Source organism: Natator depressus, chromosome 6, assembly GCF_965152275.1.
Source record: "Natator depressus isolate rNatDep1 chromosome 6, rNatDep2.hap1, whole genome shotgun sequence".
In the NCBI taxonomy this organism is placed as follows: domain Eukaryota; kingdom Metazoa; phylum Chordata; order Testudines; family Cheloniidae; genus Natator; species Natator depressus.
Window position 1 is genome coordinate 105,403,173 of NC_134239.1, and position 19,232 is coordinate 105,422,404.

The 19,232-nt window shown below is 38.1% G+C and overlaps 1 protein-coding gene across 4 annotated transcripts in view; it reads left to right on the forward strand.

Annotated features, from left to right (window-relative positions):
• VRK1 (VRK serine/threonine kinase 1) overlaps window positions 1–19,232 on the forward strand; it is a 59,040-nt gene that overhangs the window by 9,960 nt on the left and 29,848 nt on the right. For all 4 annotated transcript variants that reach the window (XM_074956192.1, XM_074956195.1, XM_074956194.1 and 1 more), the window contains exons 4-11: window positions 6,211–6,280; window positions 7,070–7,157; window positions 10,890–10,998; window positions 11,132–11,224; window positions 12,267–12,399; window positions 13,969–14,089; window positions 16,666–16,724; window positions 18,299–18,477. In XM_074956192.1, coding sequence (XP_074812293.1) covers window positions 6,211–6,280; window positions 7,070–7,157; window positions 10,890–10,998; window positions 11,132–11,224; window positions 12,267–12,399; window positions 13,969–14,089; window positions 16,666–16,724; window positions 18,299–18,477 — 852 coding nt within the window. The remainder of the gene's footprint in view (window positions 1–6,210; window positions 6,281–7,069; window positions 7,158–10,889; window positions 10,999–11,131; window positions 11,225–12,266; window positions 12,400–13,968; window positions 14,090–16,665; window positions 16,725–18,298; window positions 18,478–19,232) is intronic.

Sequence of the window (19,232 nt, forward strand, 5' to 3'; positions counted from 1 at the left end):
TGGTGTTATTAAAAGTGACAGAAAGGAGGGAGAAATGAGTATTACAGAGGGAAGATCAGAAATTTAGTTTTGGCCATGTTAAATTTAAGTTAATGGCAAGACATCAAGAGAGGCTGAGACGTGAGTCTAGATGAAAGGTGACAGATCAGAAGTGGAAAGGCAGATCAGAGAGTCACCAGCATAAAGTTGGTAGTTGATGCAGTGACCCAGATCATGCAGCACAGTTGTTACTTTACACCACTCAGGCAGCACAAACTGGATTAAATGTCTGTAAATGGCTACTGGAGAACTTCCTTCTGATGTAAGACTGATATAGGCAGTTCCTGTGCCAGTTAGCCTCTTCCTCCTCCTGGTGGCAGGAATAGACTGGGTGAAGGCCAGGGAAATGGCAGAGCACAGCTTTTCTACACCAATTATCCACTAGTGTAAAGTCCTTTAGGAATTTTATGGTGGGTGTAAATTAGAGTAGCCCCATGACTGCACCGACTAATGTTAGGGCAAAACTGATGCTGAATCAGAGCTTTAACTGACTCCCTTATGGGTCCCTGCCCTATGCCACGATGAAACTCAGACATAGGAGAACTGAGCCTAGTATGAGCATGTAACAACAAAACACCTTGGTTTAAATACTGAAGTTTAAGTGTACATCTAAGCTTTGTTGAATCAGAAAATTGTTGCCACTTAGTTTTTTACCTAGCGATGGGACGGTAAAAGAAAAAGTATACATTTAATTACATTTGTTTTAATTGCTTGCACTAGAGAAAATAGGCTATATATTAGTTAATGATAATAAATTCATGCAACTATTGGCCAGACTTTGTAATATGTATTGCATTTTAAATTTTTTCCAGTTTAACATGTTCTTTTCCCAACCTTGTTGATATGTAGGTTACATTTGATTACTTTGAATGTGGCCCCTAATTTGGGTACTGACTTTGAAAAGTAGCTCCAGGAACTACTTGAGAAATTGGGAACATAGTAATGGACATACTAGATCAGACCAGTGGCCCATTTGGTAAAATATCTTGTCCATGGCAATGGCCAGGACCAGATGCTTCAGAGAAAGGTGCATGACCTTTTAGTGGAAAATTTTGCAATAACTTATTAGTATGGACTTTTGTTCCTGAGCCTAGCTCTGAAGCATGAAGGTTTATATCATGCTTTTTCCTCTATCTGCTCATTTGTTCAGCAGCAGTGAAATCTACTGCACTAATAGTTGGTCCTCTGTGAAAAATATAAATGTTATAGTAGATTTTTATTCCAGTTTAAAGATCCAATTAATTTAGAATAAAACAGTCTGCTCTGCTCAGTGTATCACTTTGGAAACTGACAGTGTCACATCATATGAACTATAAAATATACTTGTTTTTTTGACAATTGGTGGTGAGCCTGTTGTTGGAAATGATCATTTGCTGCGAAGTGACATTTTACATAAGAAATAGAAGGTATTGTAACAGATTTTTGTCGTTCTGTAATAATGGAATTGCCTTTTTACTGCATTTTGTAGTACCTCTATTGCTAAGCTCCCTGAAAGTTAATTCATCTTTTATTCCTGTCAATGTATTCAGGAAGTCTTTGCACCAGTATGAAGTGCTTTGCATGCCAGTTTTTGTACTGCTGTTTTTTTCTCTACTTGTTAAGCAGTTAGTGCTCTTCTTTCTGCTCTCCCAGTCCATGCATTTTGACTTCCTCTTCAACAGATATTTGTTACACCTACGTGAATGACCCATGACTTGTTGCTTCCCCTCTCAACTGGATGCAGCTTCTAATAAGGGTCTGTTTTTGATGCCCTGAGAGCCAAGTTAACTCACAGCAGAGATAAAGAGGTTAATAGGTGAAGGATTATTAATGTTCAATAGTTAAACAAAATGTTTGTTCATCCAGCAATGTTCTTCAAATTGTTAGACTATTAAAGCAGGATAGAAATTGGCTTAGTCTTCTGGCATAGAGTTCTTATGGTTTTGGTATCTAATCAGTATAAAATGAATAATTGTAAAGTTTTTCACAATTTTTTCCGAATGAAGAAATGCTTCTTAATGTATGAACTTTCAGATGCCTCTGGGCAAATGTGGGTGCAAAGTTTATTTAATGACATTTCTTATCTTTTCTAGATGGGACAATTTTAACAATATTTTAAGAATTAATGAAAGAAAAGAGTGGCAGATATGTCTTGAGTTTTGACATATATAGTGTAATGGAGGAGAGTGGTATTTCCTCTAGTCACATTTTAGTTTCAGTTTCTTAAAGCTTGGGCATGAACTTCTAGAGTACATCAGGTTTGAAATCTAAGTATTTTATAAGGTGCCAATCACTGTGGTATTGAACATCGTTATTATAGTACAACATCATGTGCTTTCATCTGTGTTTAGAACACTGGTCATCAACCAGTAGATCACGATCAAGTAGTTGATCCTGGAGCCTCTGACAGTCGATTGTGATCCGGCGGCACTTTAGTGGGGCTAAAGCAGACTCCCTGCCCCACGCCACTCCCAGAAGCGGCCAGCATGCCCCTGCGGCCCTGGGGGTGGAGGGAGATGTGTGTCTCTGCACACTGCTGCTGCCTGCAAGCACCGCCCTGCAGCTCCCATTGGCTGGGAATGGGGAACTGCGGCCAATGGGAGCAGTGGGGACAGTGCTTGCAGGCAGGAGCAGTGTGCAGAGCCACTTCCCTGCCCCTTCCCGGGGCCATAGGGGCATGCTGGTCGCTTTTGGGAGCGGCGTGGGGCCGGGGCAGGCAGGGAGCTGCTTGCAAGTAGCTCCACTGCCTGCAAGCACGGCCCGAGGTAAGTGCTGCCTGGTGGGAGCCCACACTCCAGCCCTGAGTCGCCTCCCGGAGCCAGCACCCCATAGCCCCTTCTGCACCCTGAACCCTGTCCCATGCCTCAGCCCCCTACTGGAGTTAGCACCCTGTACTCCCTCCTGCACCCCAACACTCTGCCCCAGCCCAGAGCCCGCTCCTGCACCCAAACTCCCTCCCAGAGCCCGCACCGCACACCCCCTTCTGCACCCCAATACTCTGCCCCAGCCCCGAGCCCCCTCTTGCACCCCAACACACTGCCCCAGCCTGGCGCTCCCTCGTGCACCCAAACTCCCTCCCAGAGTTTGCACCCCTTACCCCCTCCTGCACCCCTGCCCCAGGCTCAGCCCAGAGCCCTCTCCCACACTCTGAAACCCTCGGCCACAGCCCGATGAAAGTGAGAGAAGGTGGGGGAGAGCGGGCGACAGTGGGAGGATGGAGTGAGCGGGGCAGGGCTTCGGGGTAGATCCTGGGTTGCACTTAAATTAAAAAAGTGATCTTGTGCGTAAAAAGATTGGAGACTACTTGTTTAGAATTAACTTTTATTATGGACGCAGCTCCATAGTTAAGGCTGAGTTCTGCTTTACACTTAAAGCATGAATCAACCTCTGTTATGAAAAAACACAGTGTATGCTTACCAAATTCATGGCACTTACTCTGTACAGAATATATTTTCTGAGAACTTATAGGTAAATCTGTTAGTTTGGGTTAAAATGAACTTTAAAATGTGTGCTTTTAAAGAATTTAGCATCAGTCAGCCTTTTTTGTTCCAAATGATCTTAGTAACAGAATAAGACTCTCTTCAAGCTTCCTATATAGTTGCAGTTAATTGAAATCTTGTACATAGGCTATATTTGAAGAAATTGTTATAATTAAGCTTAATTATTCTATTTAATAGTTATGATTATATAGGCAAATATGTGGTCAGGTCAGCAGCTCAGGTGACTGGGGCTGCTGCGATATCCTAGGTAACTCAACCAATCACCACTCTTTTTCTACAGCAAATTTGCATGTCACTATTCTGTTGGTTATAATGAGCGTGATATAAAGAAGACTGGATGAGTGCAAAAGTTCTCAGTAGTAGATTACTTGGCCCAGCTGTCATTGCTCTTTAAAAGTTCCACAGTCGCCTGCTAGCCTGGATATCAGTACTTGAAAAGCTACCCATAGCACTATTGCTTTGGCTCTACTGTAAACCAAGGCAGTACTACTGGAGGAACTGAGTTAAGGATCATTTGAGAAACCCTGAAAGTGCAGGAGTATTAGGACTTGGGAACAGGACTACTCTTGTCCCATTCTTCACATAATGACGATCTTAACAGAGCTCTAAATCAATAAATAGTTGCAAATTAAGGGTCTGATGAAATTCATCCTAGGGTACTTAAGGAGCTAACAGAAGCAATCTCAAAATTGTTAGCAATTATCTTGAAGCACTCATGGAAGATGGGTGAGGTCCTGGAGGACTGGAGAAGAGCAAACATAGTATCTGTCTTTAAAAAGGGGAAACAAAGAGGACCTGGGAAATTGTAGACCAATCAGCCTAACTTCAGTACTTGAATAGATACCGGAATAAATTATTAATCCTTTTGAAAGCATCTAAAGGCGTATCTAGTGGGGACCCATAAGGGTCCATCTTGGGTTGAGTACTAGTCAGTATTTTCATTAATGACTTGGATAATGGAATGGAGAGTGTGCTTAAAAATCTGTGGATGACACCAAACTGGGAGGGGCTGCAAGCACTTTGGAGGACAGGATTAGAATTTAAAATGACACTGATGAATTGGAGAATTGATCTGAATTCAACAAGGTAAAGTTCAATAAAGATAAGGACAAAATACTACATTTAGGAAGGAAAAGTCGAATGTACAACTACAAGATGGGGAATAACTTGCTGGATAGTTGTACTGCTGAGAAGGATCTGGGGGTTATAGTAGATCACAAATGGAATGAGTTGTCAATGTGAAAAAGCCTAATATAATCTGGCGTGTATTAACAAGAGTGTTGTGTGTAAGAGTGGGAGGTAATTATCATGCAGTACTTGGCACTGGGTGAGGCTTCAGTTGGAGTATTGTCTCCAATTCTGGGTGCCAGACTTTCAGAAAGATATAGGCAGTTGGAGAGAGTCTGGAGGAGAGCAACAAAAATAATAAAAGGTTTAGAAAACCTGACCTATGAGGAAAGGTTATTTAAAAAAAAAAAATCTAAGCATATTTAGTCTTGAGAAAAGACGATTGGGATTGGGGACCCAGTAACAGTCTTCAAATATAGTAAGGGCTATTATAAAGAGGACTCTGATCAATTGCTCTCCATGTCTGCTGAAGAAAGGACAAGAAGTAATGGGCATAATTTGCAGTAAGTTAGATTTGGATTAGATATTAAGAAAAATTTTCAAACTATAAGGTTAGTTAAGATCTGGAATAGGCTTCCAAGGGATGCTGTGGAATCCCCAATATTGGAGGTTTTAAGAACAGGTTGAACAAATACCCATCCCAGGTGGTCTAGGTCTGCTTGGTCCTGCCTCAGTGCAGGGGGCTAGACTAGATGACTTTCTGAAGTATCATAATTTAAGGGTAAAACACATTACATGTAGGCATACCTGAGCTACGTGTGTTTGAGCTAGCTTGTTAAAAATTGCAGTGTAGTTGCAGCAGCATGGGCTAGCCACCCAAGTTTATTCCCAGGATCCTGGATGGGATTGTACTTGGGTGGCTAGCTTGTGCCGCTGTCTGTGCCACCATGGCTACACTGCTGTTTTTGTGAGCTAGTTTGGGTAGGCTTACATGTGTTGCTGTCACACCTCCTGATGGCAGGGTGGACATACCCTAAATATCTTATTCAATAGGAAGAGCTAATACTAACAGGCGTTATCTTGTAAGGACATACAATTGTAATAACCCAGGGCTTCAAGACTTCTAAGGGGGATATACTCTAAGCAAAAATATTTAGAGATCAGTTCTGTATACTTTTCAGTCCAACCATTTCAAGAGTTGAGATTTTTATTAAGAGGACAATCTGTTGTAACGTTGGGGTTCATCATACAATACCCTTAATTCAGAGAACCTAAATATGATGACAGAAGTGTATTTAATAATGCCTGCTAAAGCACTGCTGTAAACAGTTCATCATATTTTCTGTTAACTTATTCTTTAATCGGTATTGGCTGTGGTGGAGGGATACTTTCCTGATACTCCTAACATTAAGTACTTTCTAAACAGTCTCTGGACTTAAAGCCATTTTTAGTACAGAGGGAATGAATTCTTTTTGAAGTATTAAACTGTCCAGAGTTGGGTGGTAAAGAGTGATATGCTTGTTATGTGGGTGTATATAAGCTTATATGGATTTTAAGATCTATACTTCTTGATAGCTAAAAAATGGCAGCTAAAGCTAACTAATTTTAAATTACTGTTTTAAAGGAACCCAGCCAGAATGGACCTCTCTTTACTGAATTAAAGTTCTACATGCGAGCTGCTAAACCAGAGCAAAGTAAGCAGTCTATCAAAATGAACTAAAAGACCATGTTTCCCTATAAATAATAATTTGTTGAGTTTTTAATAAAATAAAGGCTAAGTGGTAGCCTTTAACGTTAAATGTGTTGGTTGGCTCATCAAGTCTGTTTAGATCAATTTTTTAAAAATGACCTTCTTATGTTCATTTACATTTCTTAATTGTATTCCTTAATCATAAGTTTCTTTTTACAATGACACAATTTTTTTTTTCTAAATGGATAGTTACTGAAGCTAATTGTTTATAAATAAGAGTCACTGAAGTAGAACCATTGCTCTTGTCCTTTCTCACACCTAAGGTCATAAACCTTTGAGGGCTCAGCCTGTAATGTCACCGGAACAAATAGGATTTTCTTAGTGTTTAAAGCCAAACAAGATTTTAATGAGATTAGAAGAAAAATTAGTAATTTGAAATAAATTAAATATAGTTGAGGCATTATTTGGAAAAAAACTGAATCTGCTGTGTTAAAATGTAGTCTTGCAGTTACATTTTTGGTATGTAGTTTTCCATCAGTAGTATTAGTATCAGGATTCATTACAGTTGGATCTCCTTTATCAAATAACTGTTCATGTTAGGATATATTTCATTACCAGATTTAGCCATAGATAGAAGAGCCTACTTGTTGTCTGGTATACTTGGTTCATGGTTTCTCACTATCAGATAATGATCAGATCTTTCATGCATAAATTTTAAATGATTTATAAGTAATCTTTTCCACAAGACTCCTGCAGTACAAACTCAAAACCTTGTTTTTATTTATATTTTTAGTTCAGAAATGGACTAGTTCCCATAAACTGAAGTACCTAGGTGTACCGAAGTACTGGGGCTCTGGCTTGCATCAAAAAAATGGAAACAGGTAAAATACATCTTGTTTAAGACATTAATTAATATTTCACCCACAACCACTACTTCTTTTATATCCATCTCAGAGTCCAGCTCTTAATTCATAAATCCTTGACCATTATGAGCTGAATTTTTGTTTTAATTCTCCTGAACATAAGTGCAGAATTAGTCTTTTAATTCACATGTATAAAGAAGGAAATGCACTTTTTTACTATACTTTGCCGCCTTAACTTCAGTTTGTTTACTCTTGGGAGAGAGTCTTTTTATTTAATCTGAGAGCTGGTATAGACAGTCCAATCCTTATTTTATTTCAAAAGTTCAAGGCTAGGTTTTTATACAGTTTCGTGTGAGATTGAGAAATCCATTAGCTCAGAGATATACTGACTTTACATGCATTTATGGCCGGTCTGTAATAGCACAGAATCAGTTCTGTATGCCCTCCCTTTCCCCCACACCAGAGCTTTGGGGGTGTTCTGGATGTGGGAAGGAGCAATAGCTTGGGTGATTTTTGTGTCCTGGCTATTTCCAGCTGCTGCAGTACCCATAGGGTATTTAATATAGCTGCCCGAAAGTATACCCTTTCCCAAAAGTGGAGTCACAGGTGTCAAATCAAGTCCATAGAAATAATGATATGGGATATACTAAGCAACTGCTGTATCTCTGACTGTCCTTCCTAGCATCCCAGTATTAGAATTGGAAGAAAAGGTGGGAGAGCTCAACCAGGAAGCAATCTTAAAGGGGTTATGTGGCCATTGCAGTTCTATGTGGCTTACAGAACAAAGCCTCTCAAATAAGGAGAAAAGAGGAGGCCCATCAAGCAGAAGACTATCTTTCCACTTCTATATCCATGCCAGTTGTGATGAATGGACAAGAAAGGGACAGCTTATACATTGATCTACCCCCCCTCACCCAAGAAATGGTGATCAGGGACAGAACCCCCCCCCCCCCCCGTCCAGCGCAAAAAAAAAATTTCCATCTGTGATCTTCCCTTCAGCGAAAGCTTAGTCTTGGAAAGTTTGGAATTACAAATGGGGACCTAGCTGAGAGCTAATGGAGGTGGGATGGGGATGGCTAACTCTTTGGCAAAACAGTAATGGTTACTCCAGCAGGCTATATGACATCAGCAGGGAAAGGTGGTAGAGGAAGAGATCCTTGCTAAGCGTGGAACTTGTAGAATCAAAAAGAAAAGGAGTACCAATTTATTTGAGCATAAGCTTTCGTGAGCTACAGCTCACTTCATTGGATGCATACTGTGGAAAGTATAGAAGATCTTTTTATACACACAAAGCATGAAAAAATGGGTGTTTACCACTACAAAAGGTTTTCTCTCCCCCCACCCCACTCTCCTGCTGGTAAAAGCTTATCTAAAGCGATCACTCTCCTTACAATGTGTATGATAACCAAGGTGGGCCATTTCCAGCATGAATCCAGGGTTTAACAAGAACGTCTGAGGAGGGGGCGGGGGTGGGGGTAGGAAAAAACAAGGGGAAATAGGTTACCTTGCATAATGACTTAGCCACTCCCAGTCTCTATTCAAGCCTAAGTTAATTGTATCCAATTTGCAAATGAATTCCAATTCAACAGTCTCTCGCTGGAGTCTGGTTTTGAAGTTTTTTTTGTTGAAATATCGCAACTTTCATGTCTGTAATCGCGTGACCAGAGAGATTGAAGTGTTCTCCGACTGGTTTATGAATGTTATAATTCTTGACATCTGATTTGTGTCCATTTATTCTTTTACGTAGAGACTGTCCAGTTTGACCAATGTACATGGCAGAGGGGCATACAACCGCGTTTGCTCCAACCCCTCAGACAGAGACAAACACCTACAAGATCTCTATCAAGCATTCTTACAACTACAATACCCACCTGCGGAAGTGAAGAAACAGATTGATAGAGCCAGAAGAGTTCCCAGAAGTCACCTACTACAGGACAGGCCTAACAAAGAAAATAACAGAACGCCACTAGCCATCACCTTCAGCCCCCAACTAAAACCCCTCCAACGCATTATTAAGGATCTACAACCTATCCTGAAGGATGACCCAACACTCTCACAAATCTTGGGAGACAGGCCAGTCCTTGCCTACAGACAGCCCCCCAACCTGAAGCAAGTACTCACCAGCAACCACATACCACACAACAGAACCACTAACCCAGGAACCTATCCTTGCAACAAAGCCCGTTGCCAACTGTGCCCACATATCTATTCAGGGGACACCATCACAGGGCCTAATAACATCAGCCACGCTATCAGAGGCTCGTTCACCTGCACATCCACCAATGTGATATATGCCATCATGTGCCAGCAATGCCCCTCTGCCATGTACATTGGTCAAACTGGACAGTCTCTACGTAAAAGAATAAATGGACACAAATCAGATGTCAAGAATTATAACATTCATAAACCAGTCGGAGAACACTTCAATCTCTCTGGTCACGCGATTAAAGACATGAAAGTTGCGATATTTCAACAAAAATCTTCAAAACCAGACTCCAGCGAGAGACTGTTGAATTGGAATTCATTTGCAAATTAGATACAATTAACTTAGGCTTGAATAGAGACTGGGAGTGGCTAAGTCATTATGCAAGGTAACCTATTTCCCCTTGTTTTTTCCTACCCCCCCCGCCCCCTCCTCAGACGTTCTTGTTAAACCCTGGATTCGTGCTGGAAATGGCCCACCTTGATTATCATACACATTGCAAGGAGAGTGATCGCTTTAGATAAGCTTTCCCCAGCAGGAGAGTGGGGTGGGGGGAGAGAAAACCTTTTGTAGTGGTAAACACCCATTTTTTCATGCTTTGTGTGTATAAAAAGATCTTCTATACTTTCCACAGTATGCATCCAATGAAGTGAGCTGTAGCTCACGAAAGCTTATGCTCAAATAAATTGGTTAGTCTTTAAGGTGTCACAAGTACTCCTTTTCTTTTTGCGAATACAGACTAACACGGCTGTTACTCTGAAACTTGTAGAATCAGATACCTTGTAGATCTTGCAAAGTAGTACTAACTTTCCCTGGCTAGGTCAATGCATAGTGCAATTAATACATATGGCCTCAAGTGTCTGAATAGGGCTTTAAATCATCCAATAATCTAATGTAAAGAACTTTAATTCAGGTGATGTTGGGATGCAGAAGAAAATGCAATATGACAAAATGTAACTGTCTCAATCCAAATGAGCTTTCCAGAATTCATGTGCAGAGCTTTTATGGGAATGAGCTTTTATACTAAAGTTAAACTTTGGTGACCTTAGAGATGAATGTTAAAACATATTTGACAGGGGAGCTTCATTTCAATAAGTAGAATGCTCATTTAAATCTTAGTAATATTACTTTTAAAGCAGCCAACTTGTGAAAGTAACCACTTAATTAAAAAATATTGGGGGAAAAAAAAATATTGGTCTTAACCAGCAGTTAATGCTTGCTCTTTCCTGTTGTGAATGAAACACCACAGTACTTTCCGAGATGGGCGCTTGTTTTACTGCATAACTAGCTGGATCTCAGGAACATACCTTTGATGGAGGACGTTTGCTTTATGTGATATAAAGCAAACAAAACAAATAATAGGGTTGAAGTACAGTACAAAAAATTCTAGTGTTCATAAATATTTGTTTGCCTGCATAACTGATTTTTATTCTAAAAATAAACATGCTTGAATTCAGTAATTAGTGCAATGGGATAAAATACATGGTTAAAATACTGTACGCATTTTAGTTCAGTAACCTTTTTCCCCCCCCTGATTTGAATTTCAGCTATAGGTTTATGGTAATGGACCGATTTGGGAGAGATCTTCAGAAAATTTATGAAGAGAATGCAAAGCAGTTTGAACACAAAACTGTCTTAAAATTAAGCTTGAGAATAGTAAGTAATAGTAATTCCTGAAACCTTTTTAAAATGTAACCTTTTGCTAAAAGGCAGTTTATGCTGAATAGTGGTCCTCTGCTGGCTGGAGTTGAGTACTACGCTGATACTCCTGTATATTGTGTTTTGTTAGCTTGATATTCTGGAATATATCCATGAGCATGAATATGTGCATGGAGACATCAAGGCCTCAAACCTTCTCCTGAGCTACAAGAATCTTAATCAGGTATTTTGTGATATCTCTGCTTCATTTCTCCTATTTTAATCCTCTTTGACAACAAACTGAGGTGCTTTGAACCTGTGAACATTAGCAGAAGTCTTTTATTTTTAAGAATGAATACAGTGATATTTCTGCTTGACATTTATATTTAATATTCTACATTTTTGATGCAATTTCCTGGCAGTTTATCAAGTTGGCTTTCTGCCCTAAATAATATTCAGGAGGAGTGCTTGTGATACAAAATGAATTTCAAATAGCTATTTGGGGGTGGAAGCTTAAAATTATATAGTACACCAGTAAATTATGTTTGCCTGTCTGCTTTGTCACTTTTTTTATTTCCTTTGTTCAAGGATCCATCAAATACAAGTGTTCTGTTACTTGGAAAATTTGGTCTCTTCACATGTTGATTGTTCAAATCAATTGATTTACAGAAATATATTTAGTTTTCTAATTTTTTTAAACCCTTTAGTGTTTGGAAAATGTGCATTTCATTTCCATAATTCTATAGATTCCCTGTCCAAATAGTTTACCTTACAAAGTAGATTAACTATTGCGAGTATATTTAGAAGTAACCGGGGGATAATGAAGAGTACTACCTGGCATCTATTCTTTTGCAGTACTCCTTTTGTGGTAATAGGACAACAACACTAGCTTTACATGAATACTCAAGAAATACAGTATGGTAAATTTATTCTAATCTCTGATATCAATACTGTGAGCCTCTTTTGCTGTTGTCTGATAGACCATTGTAATCCAGTCTGCTCCTAGATAAGAATTGAACATTTTACTTGGCACTACCACTAGATCAGCAGTAAATGTTTCTAAAACTGGTTGTCATTTTTCATTGTGCATTAAGTGACTGAAAACTTGTTGCAGTTTTCAAAATTTTCTTATGTCTAAGAATGAATAAATGAACTTTTTAATCCAAAGAGCTGACCTTTTAGACTTTTTGTTCTGAAGAAGTTCTGAGTCACTCGTATTTATTTTTATATGAATTCTTCTGTATGAATAGTCCTTTGATCTTTGCATGGTATGTGGGATTTAATAGGTGTACTTGGTTGATTATGGCCTTGCATATCGATACTGTCCAGAAGGAGTGCATAAAAAATATAAAGAAGACCCCAAAAGATGTCATGATGGTACAATTGAATATACTAGTATTGATGCACATAAGGGTGTGGGTAAGTAGTCAAAACTTTAATTCACTTTGTTCCATACAAGACTGTTTTTATTTTAATCACAAACATTTTATAGCGGACATTTTAAAATTCCTATCTACTGTGGAGTCCTAACACTGTGTTTAGAAAACTAAATGTTCCAACTGTATAGCAGAAGTTCAGCTTTGTTTTTTCTGAAATTTGCTGGGCAACAGAATTAGAGCATTTACTAATTTTTTCAGCTGTTACTTTGCTGTAGTGTTGGAAATCATTTGTATTTCTTTTCATATAGACATGACTAGATCTACTTTATCTAAGAAACCCACCTAATCTCTTAAGATTGATCATGTGTATCTGTATGAGACATATTTATTGAATTGGTACTAACTGTGTAAGTAGACTGGTGTGTGATGATTCATAGATATTTAGGTCAGAAGGGACAATTATGATGATTCTGGGGTGATTCTGGTTATTTGAGGGAGTTAATGGTCCCTAAATTCAATTTGAAGCATACGTCTTCTATATCTGGCCAAGGCTGAGCCTTAAATTCTGTTTGATGTAAACTACCATCCTTTAAATCTAATCTGTGTCCACTGAAAATAATAAACAGTGAAAAATATTAAACATTATAGTAACATGACTTTATAAAGAGCAAATCTTGCCAGACCAAGTTTGTTGCTTGTTTTGATAAAATTATAGAATTAGTGGATGAAGAACGTAAGAACTGCTATAATGGGTCAGATCAATGGTTCATCTAGCCCTGTATCCTGTCTTCTGACAGTGGCCAATGCCAGGTGCTTCAGAGGGTACAAACGGAACAGGTAATCATCAAGTGATCCATTCCCTGTTGCCCATTTCTAGTTTCTGACAAACAGAGGGTAGGGACGCTTCAAAGCATGGTTTTGCAATAGAAATGCAGTAGAAGTGTTATATTTGAATGTTTAGGAAAGTTTTTGATGTCTTGCACAAATTTTAATTTAAAAATTAAAATCCGCTTGGATATAAACTCTCATCTGGGCTAAAAATTGACTAACAGATCTTAAAGGGGATTTTCCTGTTGATACATTTAATACAATTTTAATCAGTATCTTGTGGAACATGTGAAAGCAAATATGTTATATCCCTTGTCTTGTCAACATATAGGATTTCAGAATCTTCTGCAAGCAATGTTTCAGTATTCAGGAAATCTGAAATATTTCCGTTTGTGGAATAATAATTTTGAAGAGCTCACGTTTCAACTCTATTCCCTGTTTTTGGGGAAAGGGGGAAGTAAAAATGTTTTGAACATTAAGTCAGTCAGTTCACTCACTCTATTTTGTCCATAATGTGAGGACTTAAAATGTTTCAGATATTGGGATAACTGCAGCATGTCATATTCGTGAGTGGAAGAAAGAGAGATTAATTTCAAATTCCTTTATCAGTCTTCCAGGCATTTGAGCAATAATTCTTGTTTCCTTTCCTTCCTGCTTCCCTCTGAAATAAACTCAAAGCATACTGTAGTTGTTAATTACTGTTAACTTTGGCTTCCAGTTGTCTTACTATGTTTACAGACTTTAACTTCAAATGCGTGTATGTATTTGTATATATTTGTAGCTCCATCAAGACGTGGTGACTTGGAAATTCTAGGTTACTGTATGATTCATTGGCTCAGTGGCCATCTACCATGGGAGGACAATTTAAAAGACCCCAACTATGTTAGAGATTCAAAAATTAGGTAAGGAACTTATATTTTCTCATTTGAAATTGAACCTAGGAATAAAAATATATCAGTGTAGCAATACTATGTACTCATAAACAATGATTCCTCTTCTGTTAGGAGCTGGATAATACTATGTCTACTCTTGCAGGCTGGAATGGAGATTCCAGAGTTATAATGAAGTCCAAAACTGTAGGTTACATTCCCCTTCAACCTCCCCCTTGATTTTCTCTTGAGTATATTCCCTTCCTTTTATTCCTATCCCACCATTTAAGATAATAATTAAACCTTCTCTAATTATACCCCCTTAACTTTTGTACTTGTCAACACCATGTCCCTCTATGTTAAGTATCTTTATATTAGCTTCTGTTACTCTGAACACCTCACAATCTTTAATGTATTTATCCTCACAGCACCCGTGTGAGGTAGACAAAGCATTACCACCCCCATTTTACAGATGAGGAACTGAGGCACAGAAACTAAATAGCCTACACAAAGTCACACTGGAAGTCTGTGGCAGATTAAGGAACTGAACTTGGATCTCCTGAGTTCCTGACTACTACCCTAAACACTGAATCGTCCTCCCTCATTTCCTCTGCCCACTGTTTGCCATCTTAGCAGAGAGTAAGTTCTGTCATGTGCCTGCAGTACTGCTTTTGCCACCGCTACCTGGCAGTCATTGCTCAGAGCAGCTTCTTGTCCCTCCTGCTAATGCTGCTGTCTCAACGTTTCTCAGAGCAGCAACTTCTCTGCTCTTTTAGTTGCTGAACTGATAAAAGGCATCAGTGCAAGGAGGAGTGAGGGGGAGTAGTAATAGCTCTGAGCAGCAAAGGCTAGAGCAGAAATTGTCCTTGCATGGATGGAAGAAGGAATTGGCATATGAGGGTTTAAAGTGGAACATCTTCTTCTGAGCCACAGTTTTCTACATCTGTGTAGTTTGGAGAGGTTGGTGAGAGAGCCGAAGTCTTTTACATTGACTGGCTGATATATTCACCCATGACCACAAAGGTTCTGGGCTCCCGTTGCTTATTGAATAAAGTGCATCTCAGTATCTTTTGTTAAATTTTATTAAAATAATTCAACAAAAACAAAATAAAAATCACCAAAGCTATTCCACTATTATTATTAAGAATAAAGCAGTACAACTATCAAATCAATGAATTAGTCTCTGCATTGGATTGAAGTTAAGTCATAAAATGAGTTAAATCATCTAATTAGTCCTAGAAATAATCCTTATAAATGCTAAAGAGAATTATAGGAAGGTGCCGGTCTGAATTCTTTAGTTGGGAGTTATAACAAAGTCAATCAAATTTGGGACTTAGAGCTGGTTAAAAACTCAGTACTGAAATGAAAATATCTAATAACTGACACACAACTCAGAGCTAATTGTTTCCTCCTTAGAATTCTGTTCTTGTGTGGTGGCTAATCCTTGATGGTTTCTTGGACTTCCCCTTGATTATTATAGTTTGCAAACTTTGCTTACTCATCCTTGCATCATCTCCCTCCAACATATATGGACAAATCAGGTGTAAAACCTACCTTGGAGCCATGCAGCAATGTGATCCACTCAGGTTTGAATTAGGTCATTAGCTTGTGTCAATTCTGGGAAAGTCCTTTTTTAAACTAGTAATTTTAGTTGTGGACATGAAACCACTTGAAGAAGCTGGCATGGTCTTATCTAGGCAAAAGGTCTTTGACATGCCATAAATTTATGGAAAATTTATTATGAAAAATGCTATAAAAGTAGCTCATTTTAAAAAAAACCCAACAGCTTAGCAACTAAATTAAAAATAAATATAAAAATCTTATGACCAATATTGCCACTGTTTTCACAAACAAGACAATATACAGTAATATTTGGAACTGGGCTATAGGTCATGCAGCTTGCCTTTTGAAAGTTTCATCTTGACACAGGGAAGTTACTTTAAAGCATCTCAAGATGAAACTCACTTTAAATATAAGATGTTCAATTTTATATAGGGTCTGCATTCTTATATTTCTTATTCTGTTTCTCTCACACCTGGAGCTCAAGCCTCTTCCTTTGCTTATCAAGTCAGTTGCTCGGGAACAGCACAGTGCTGCGACTGTTTTCTTAAACAGGGATTTAGCTGGCCCTGCAGAGGGAATTTTCTAGGTGAAGTGAAGAATGTGATCACAAGGATCCTGCAGAATTCAAAGTACTTACATTGCACTTTTTATCCAAAGATCTCAAAGCACTTTACAAATGTGGATAAGTATTCCCCTTTCACAGAAAGTAAGACTTTGGAACAGATATTGTCATACAAGGAGCCAGTTACCTAGATAGAAACAAAATTAAGCTTTCCAATTTTCCGATTTCTTTCTGTAATCACTAATAAATATAAAAGGTAACAGAATCAAAACAAAAGGACTGTAAGAAAAGGATTATACAATATTAAAACTATTTTTATTTACATGTCAATATTTACATTTTTTTCTTAACTTTTAATGTTTTAACGATATATGTTTTGAAAGAAATACAGATCAGCTGTGAATGAACAAGCTGTTTCACAATTATTATTAAATATAATTTATCTTCAATCTAAACTATTGATTCTTCCGCTTTTATTTCTCAGATATAGTGAGAATATTACAGATTTGATGAACAAGTGCTTTCCTGAGACAGAAAAACCAGGTAGGAAGAGCTTTTTTTTAATATTAGTCCTTGGGGTTTTATTTTATTAGACAAACATTTAATCCTTAGTCTCTCAAAAAAGATAAAGCACATTGAAATAAAGCATTAATGATTCATTCTTCAAAGAAACCTGACTGGCCACCTCTACCATACTACTACTAACTTTAATAGGGTTTAGGTAGATTATTCAGTTAGGCCCAGGAATGCACTCACAGCATATCTGAAATTCCCATTTTCATGTGGCAGTAACTACTTTAATATTTGGGTATGTGTAGTAATTTCTATTCTTGAGTTGAATACAAACACTGACAGATGACAATTCAGCTGCTTGGAAAGATTGAGTGGGTGTCAGATTGTTGTCAGCATGTAGTCCATCTGGGAGAGGTGTCTCTGATCTTCTGTTCCTCCTATCGCCTCTTTGGCTATATCTGCACTTGCTGCTATGAGGTGTGATTCCCAGCATGGATGGACAGACTCATGTTAGCTCAGCTTGAGCTAGCATGCTAAAAATAGTAGTGTGGATGTTGCAGCACCCGCAGTGGCTTGGGCTGGGCCTCAGTGGTTGGCTAGGTTGCACCTAGGTGGCAGTGTTCTCACTGCTATTTTTAGCATGGTAACACGAGTCCATCTACTCTGTCATACCTCCCAGCTGCTGTGTAGACATACCCTTTAAGTTCTCCCCAGTGACTAGAGCCAGTACCTGCCTCTGCTTCTGCCTTCCCAAACAGCAGTAAAGTGAAACTGATCAATGTTTTGAATAGCAGTAATTTAAATTTACAAGACAGGTAAGTTTCCTTTCTGTTATAGGAAAGGTGTGAACAGTAGCAGTCACTAGTTTAATCTGCAGACTAGAAGATATTGCACTGGCTCACGCTCATTTCATATTTGGAAATATCTTCACAACTGTAAGGGTTAGAAATTAATTTTTGTTATAAGCATAGATTCTAAAGAAGCACTTGTCTGGGAAAGCTTGTATCTCGCCATATGAGAGTTGGCTAGCAGATTTTCAAAGTCCTGACATGTTTTTTTGCAGAAATTAGAAATGGAAAAATTCTCTTGGGTCACCCAATCCTTATTGTCAATACAGGATTGTTTCATGCTTATTAGTATTTTAGCAACTATAGTTTTAAAGGTGAAATGATGAAAATTCCCTGCCTTTGATTAAAATAAAATGCACGAAAAATAGTTTCTCCTTGACTTACCTGGCAAAGTTCTGGGCTCAGGCTCTTATTTCACCTGTAGTGGATCATCTTAAATGCAGGGAAGAAATATCAGTTGAATAAAAGGCTCACTGTAGAGGAGATAAACATATTGAAAAATAGTTTTTAAGGGCTGAGTATTTCCTTCAGTGTAATGAATGTAGAAAAGTGGTGCTGTGATAATTTTGTTAATGAGCCCTGGGATGATTTTTTTTCTTTCTAAAATATGCTGTATTAAACCGCTATAATTATGTTTAAATATCCATATCAAAGAACCCCAAAAAGGGTGTATACATAATTCTCACATTTTTAGGTAAAACCTATTGATTACCAACTGCTTTAAATAGAAATTAATTTTATGTACCATTCCCTCAGATGAAATAGCCAAGTACATGGAAAAGGTGAAGTTATTGAGCTATGAAGAGAAACCTCTTTATCAGCATTTCCGAGAAATACTTTTGCAAGGTCTTAAGGCTATTGGGCAAAAGGATGATGGCGTACTGGACTTCCGTTTTTCAGAGAATGGAGATTTGCGAACCAAGCCTGTGCAAAAGGTTTCTTCTTTTTACTTTTAAAATCAGCTTTTAATGGATCTTGTTTTAAATTAAATAAAATGATATGGAAAATGGATGTCATAATTAGCCCAAATAGGGAAGTAAGGAAAAAGGAAAGTTAGTCACAAACGTTTTAGCTTTACAGCATATTTCATAAGCAGACACGTGGGCTAATTTTAATTTAAGTAATTGCTCTGAAAGTTTTTAATATAGCACGATCTTAGCAGGTATACTTTCACATGCAGTAAATAATACCTTGGGAAAGAGAATGTATATTTAGTTGTAATGACATTTGAACAGATGAACATTGCAGTTAATTTACACATTTTTTTTTCAAGAGTCTAAAAAATTCCAGATGGGCCAAAGTGTGAGGTAAAATCATAAGTCTAGTTACCTTTTGGTTTCATTTCAGGTTTCTTACCTTACATATCTAGACGTAAATACTTACTTTTTAAATGAACATCCTTATGTCATCAATTTGCTACTGGAATTCAGGTATTGTGTACAGTATTATTATTTGTATTATTGCAGCACCTAGGAGACCCAGCCTTGGACCAGGATCCCATTGTGCTAGGCACTGAACAAAAAGGTGTTCTTTATGTACAATTAGTATAGTACTAGATTAGGGGTATATTAATCTTTATTTTGGCTTGGTAGATTATTTTTTTTTATAATTTTGATGTATAATATCAATGTTTGTTTTTAAGTATTTTATCAATTTAAATTTTCACAGTTGGGAAATTGGGTGGGGCAGA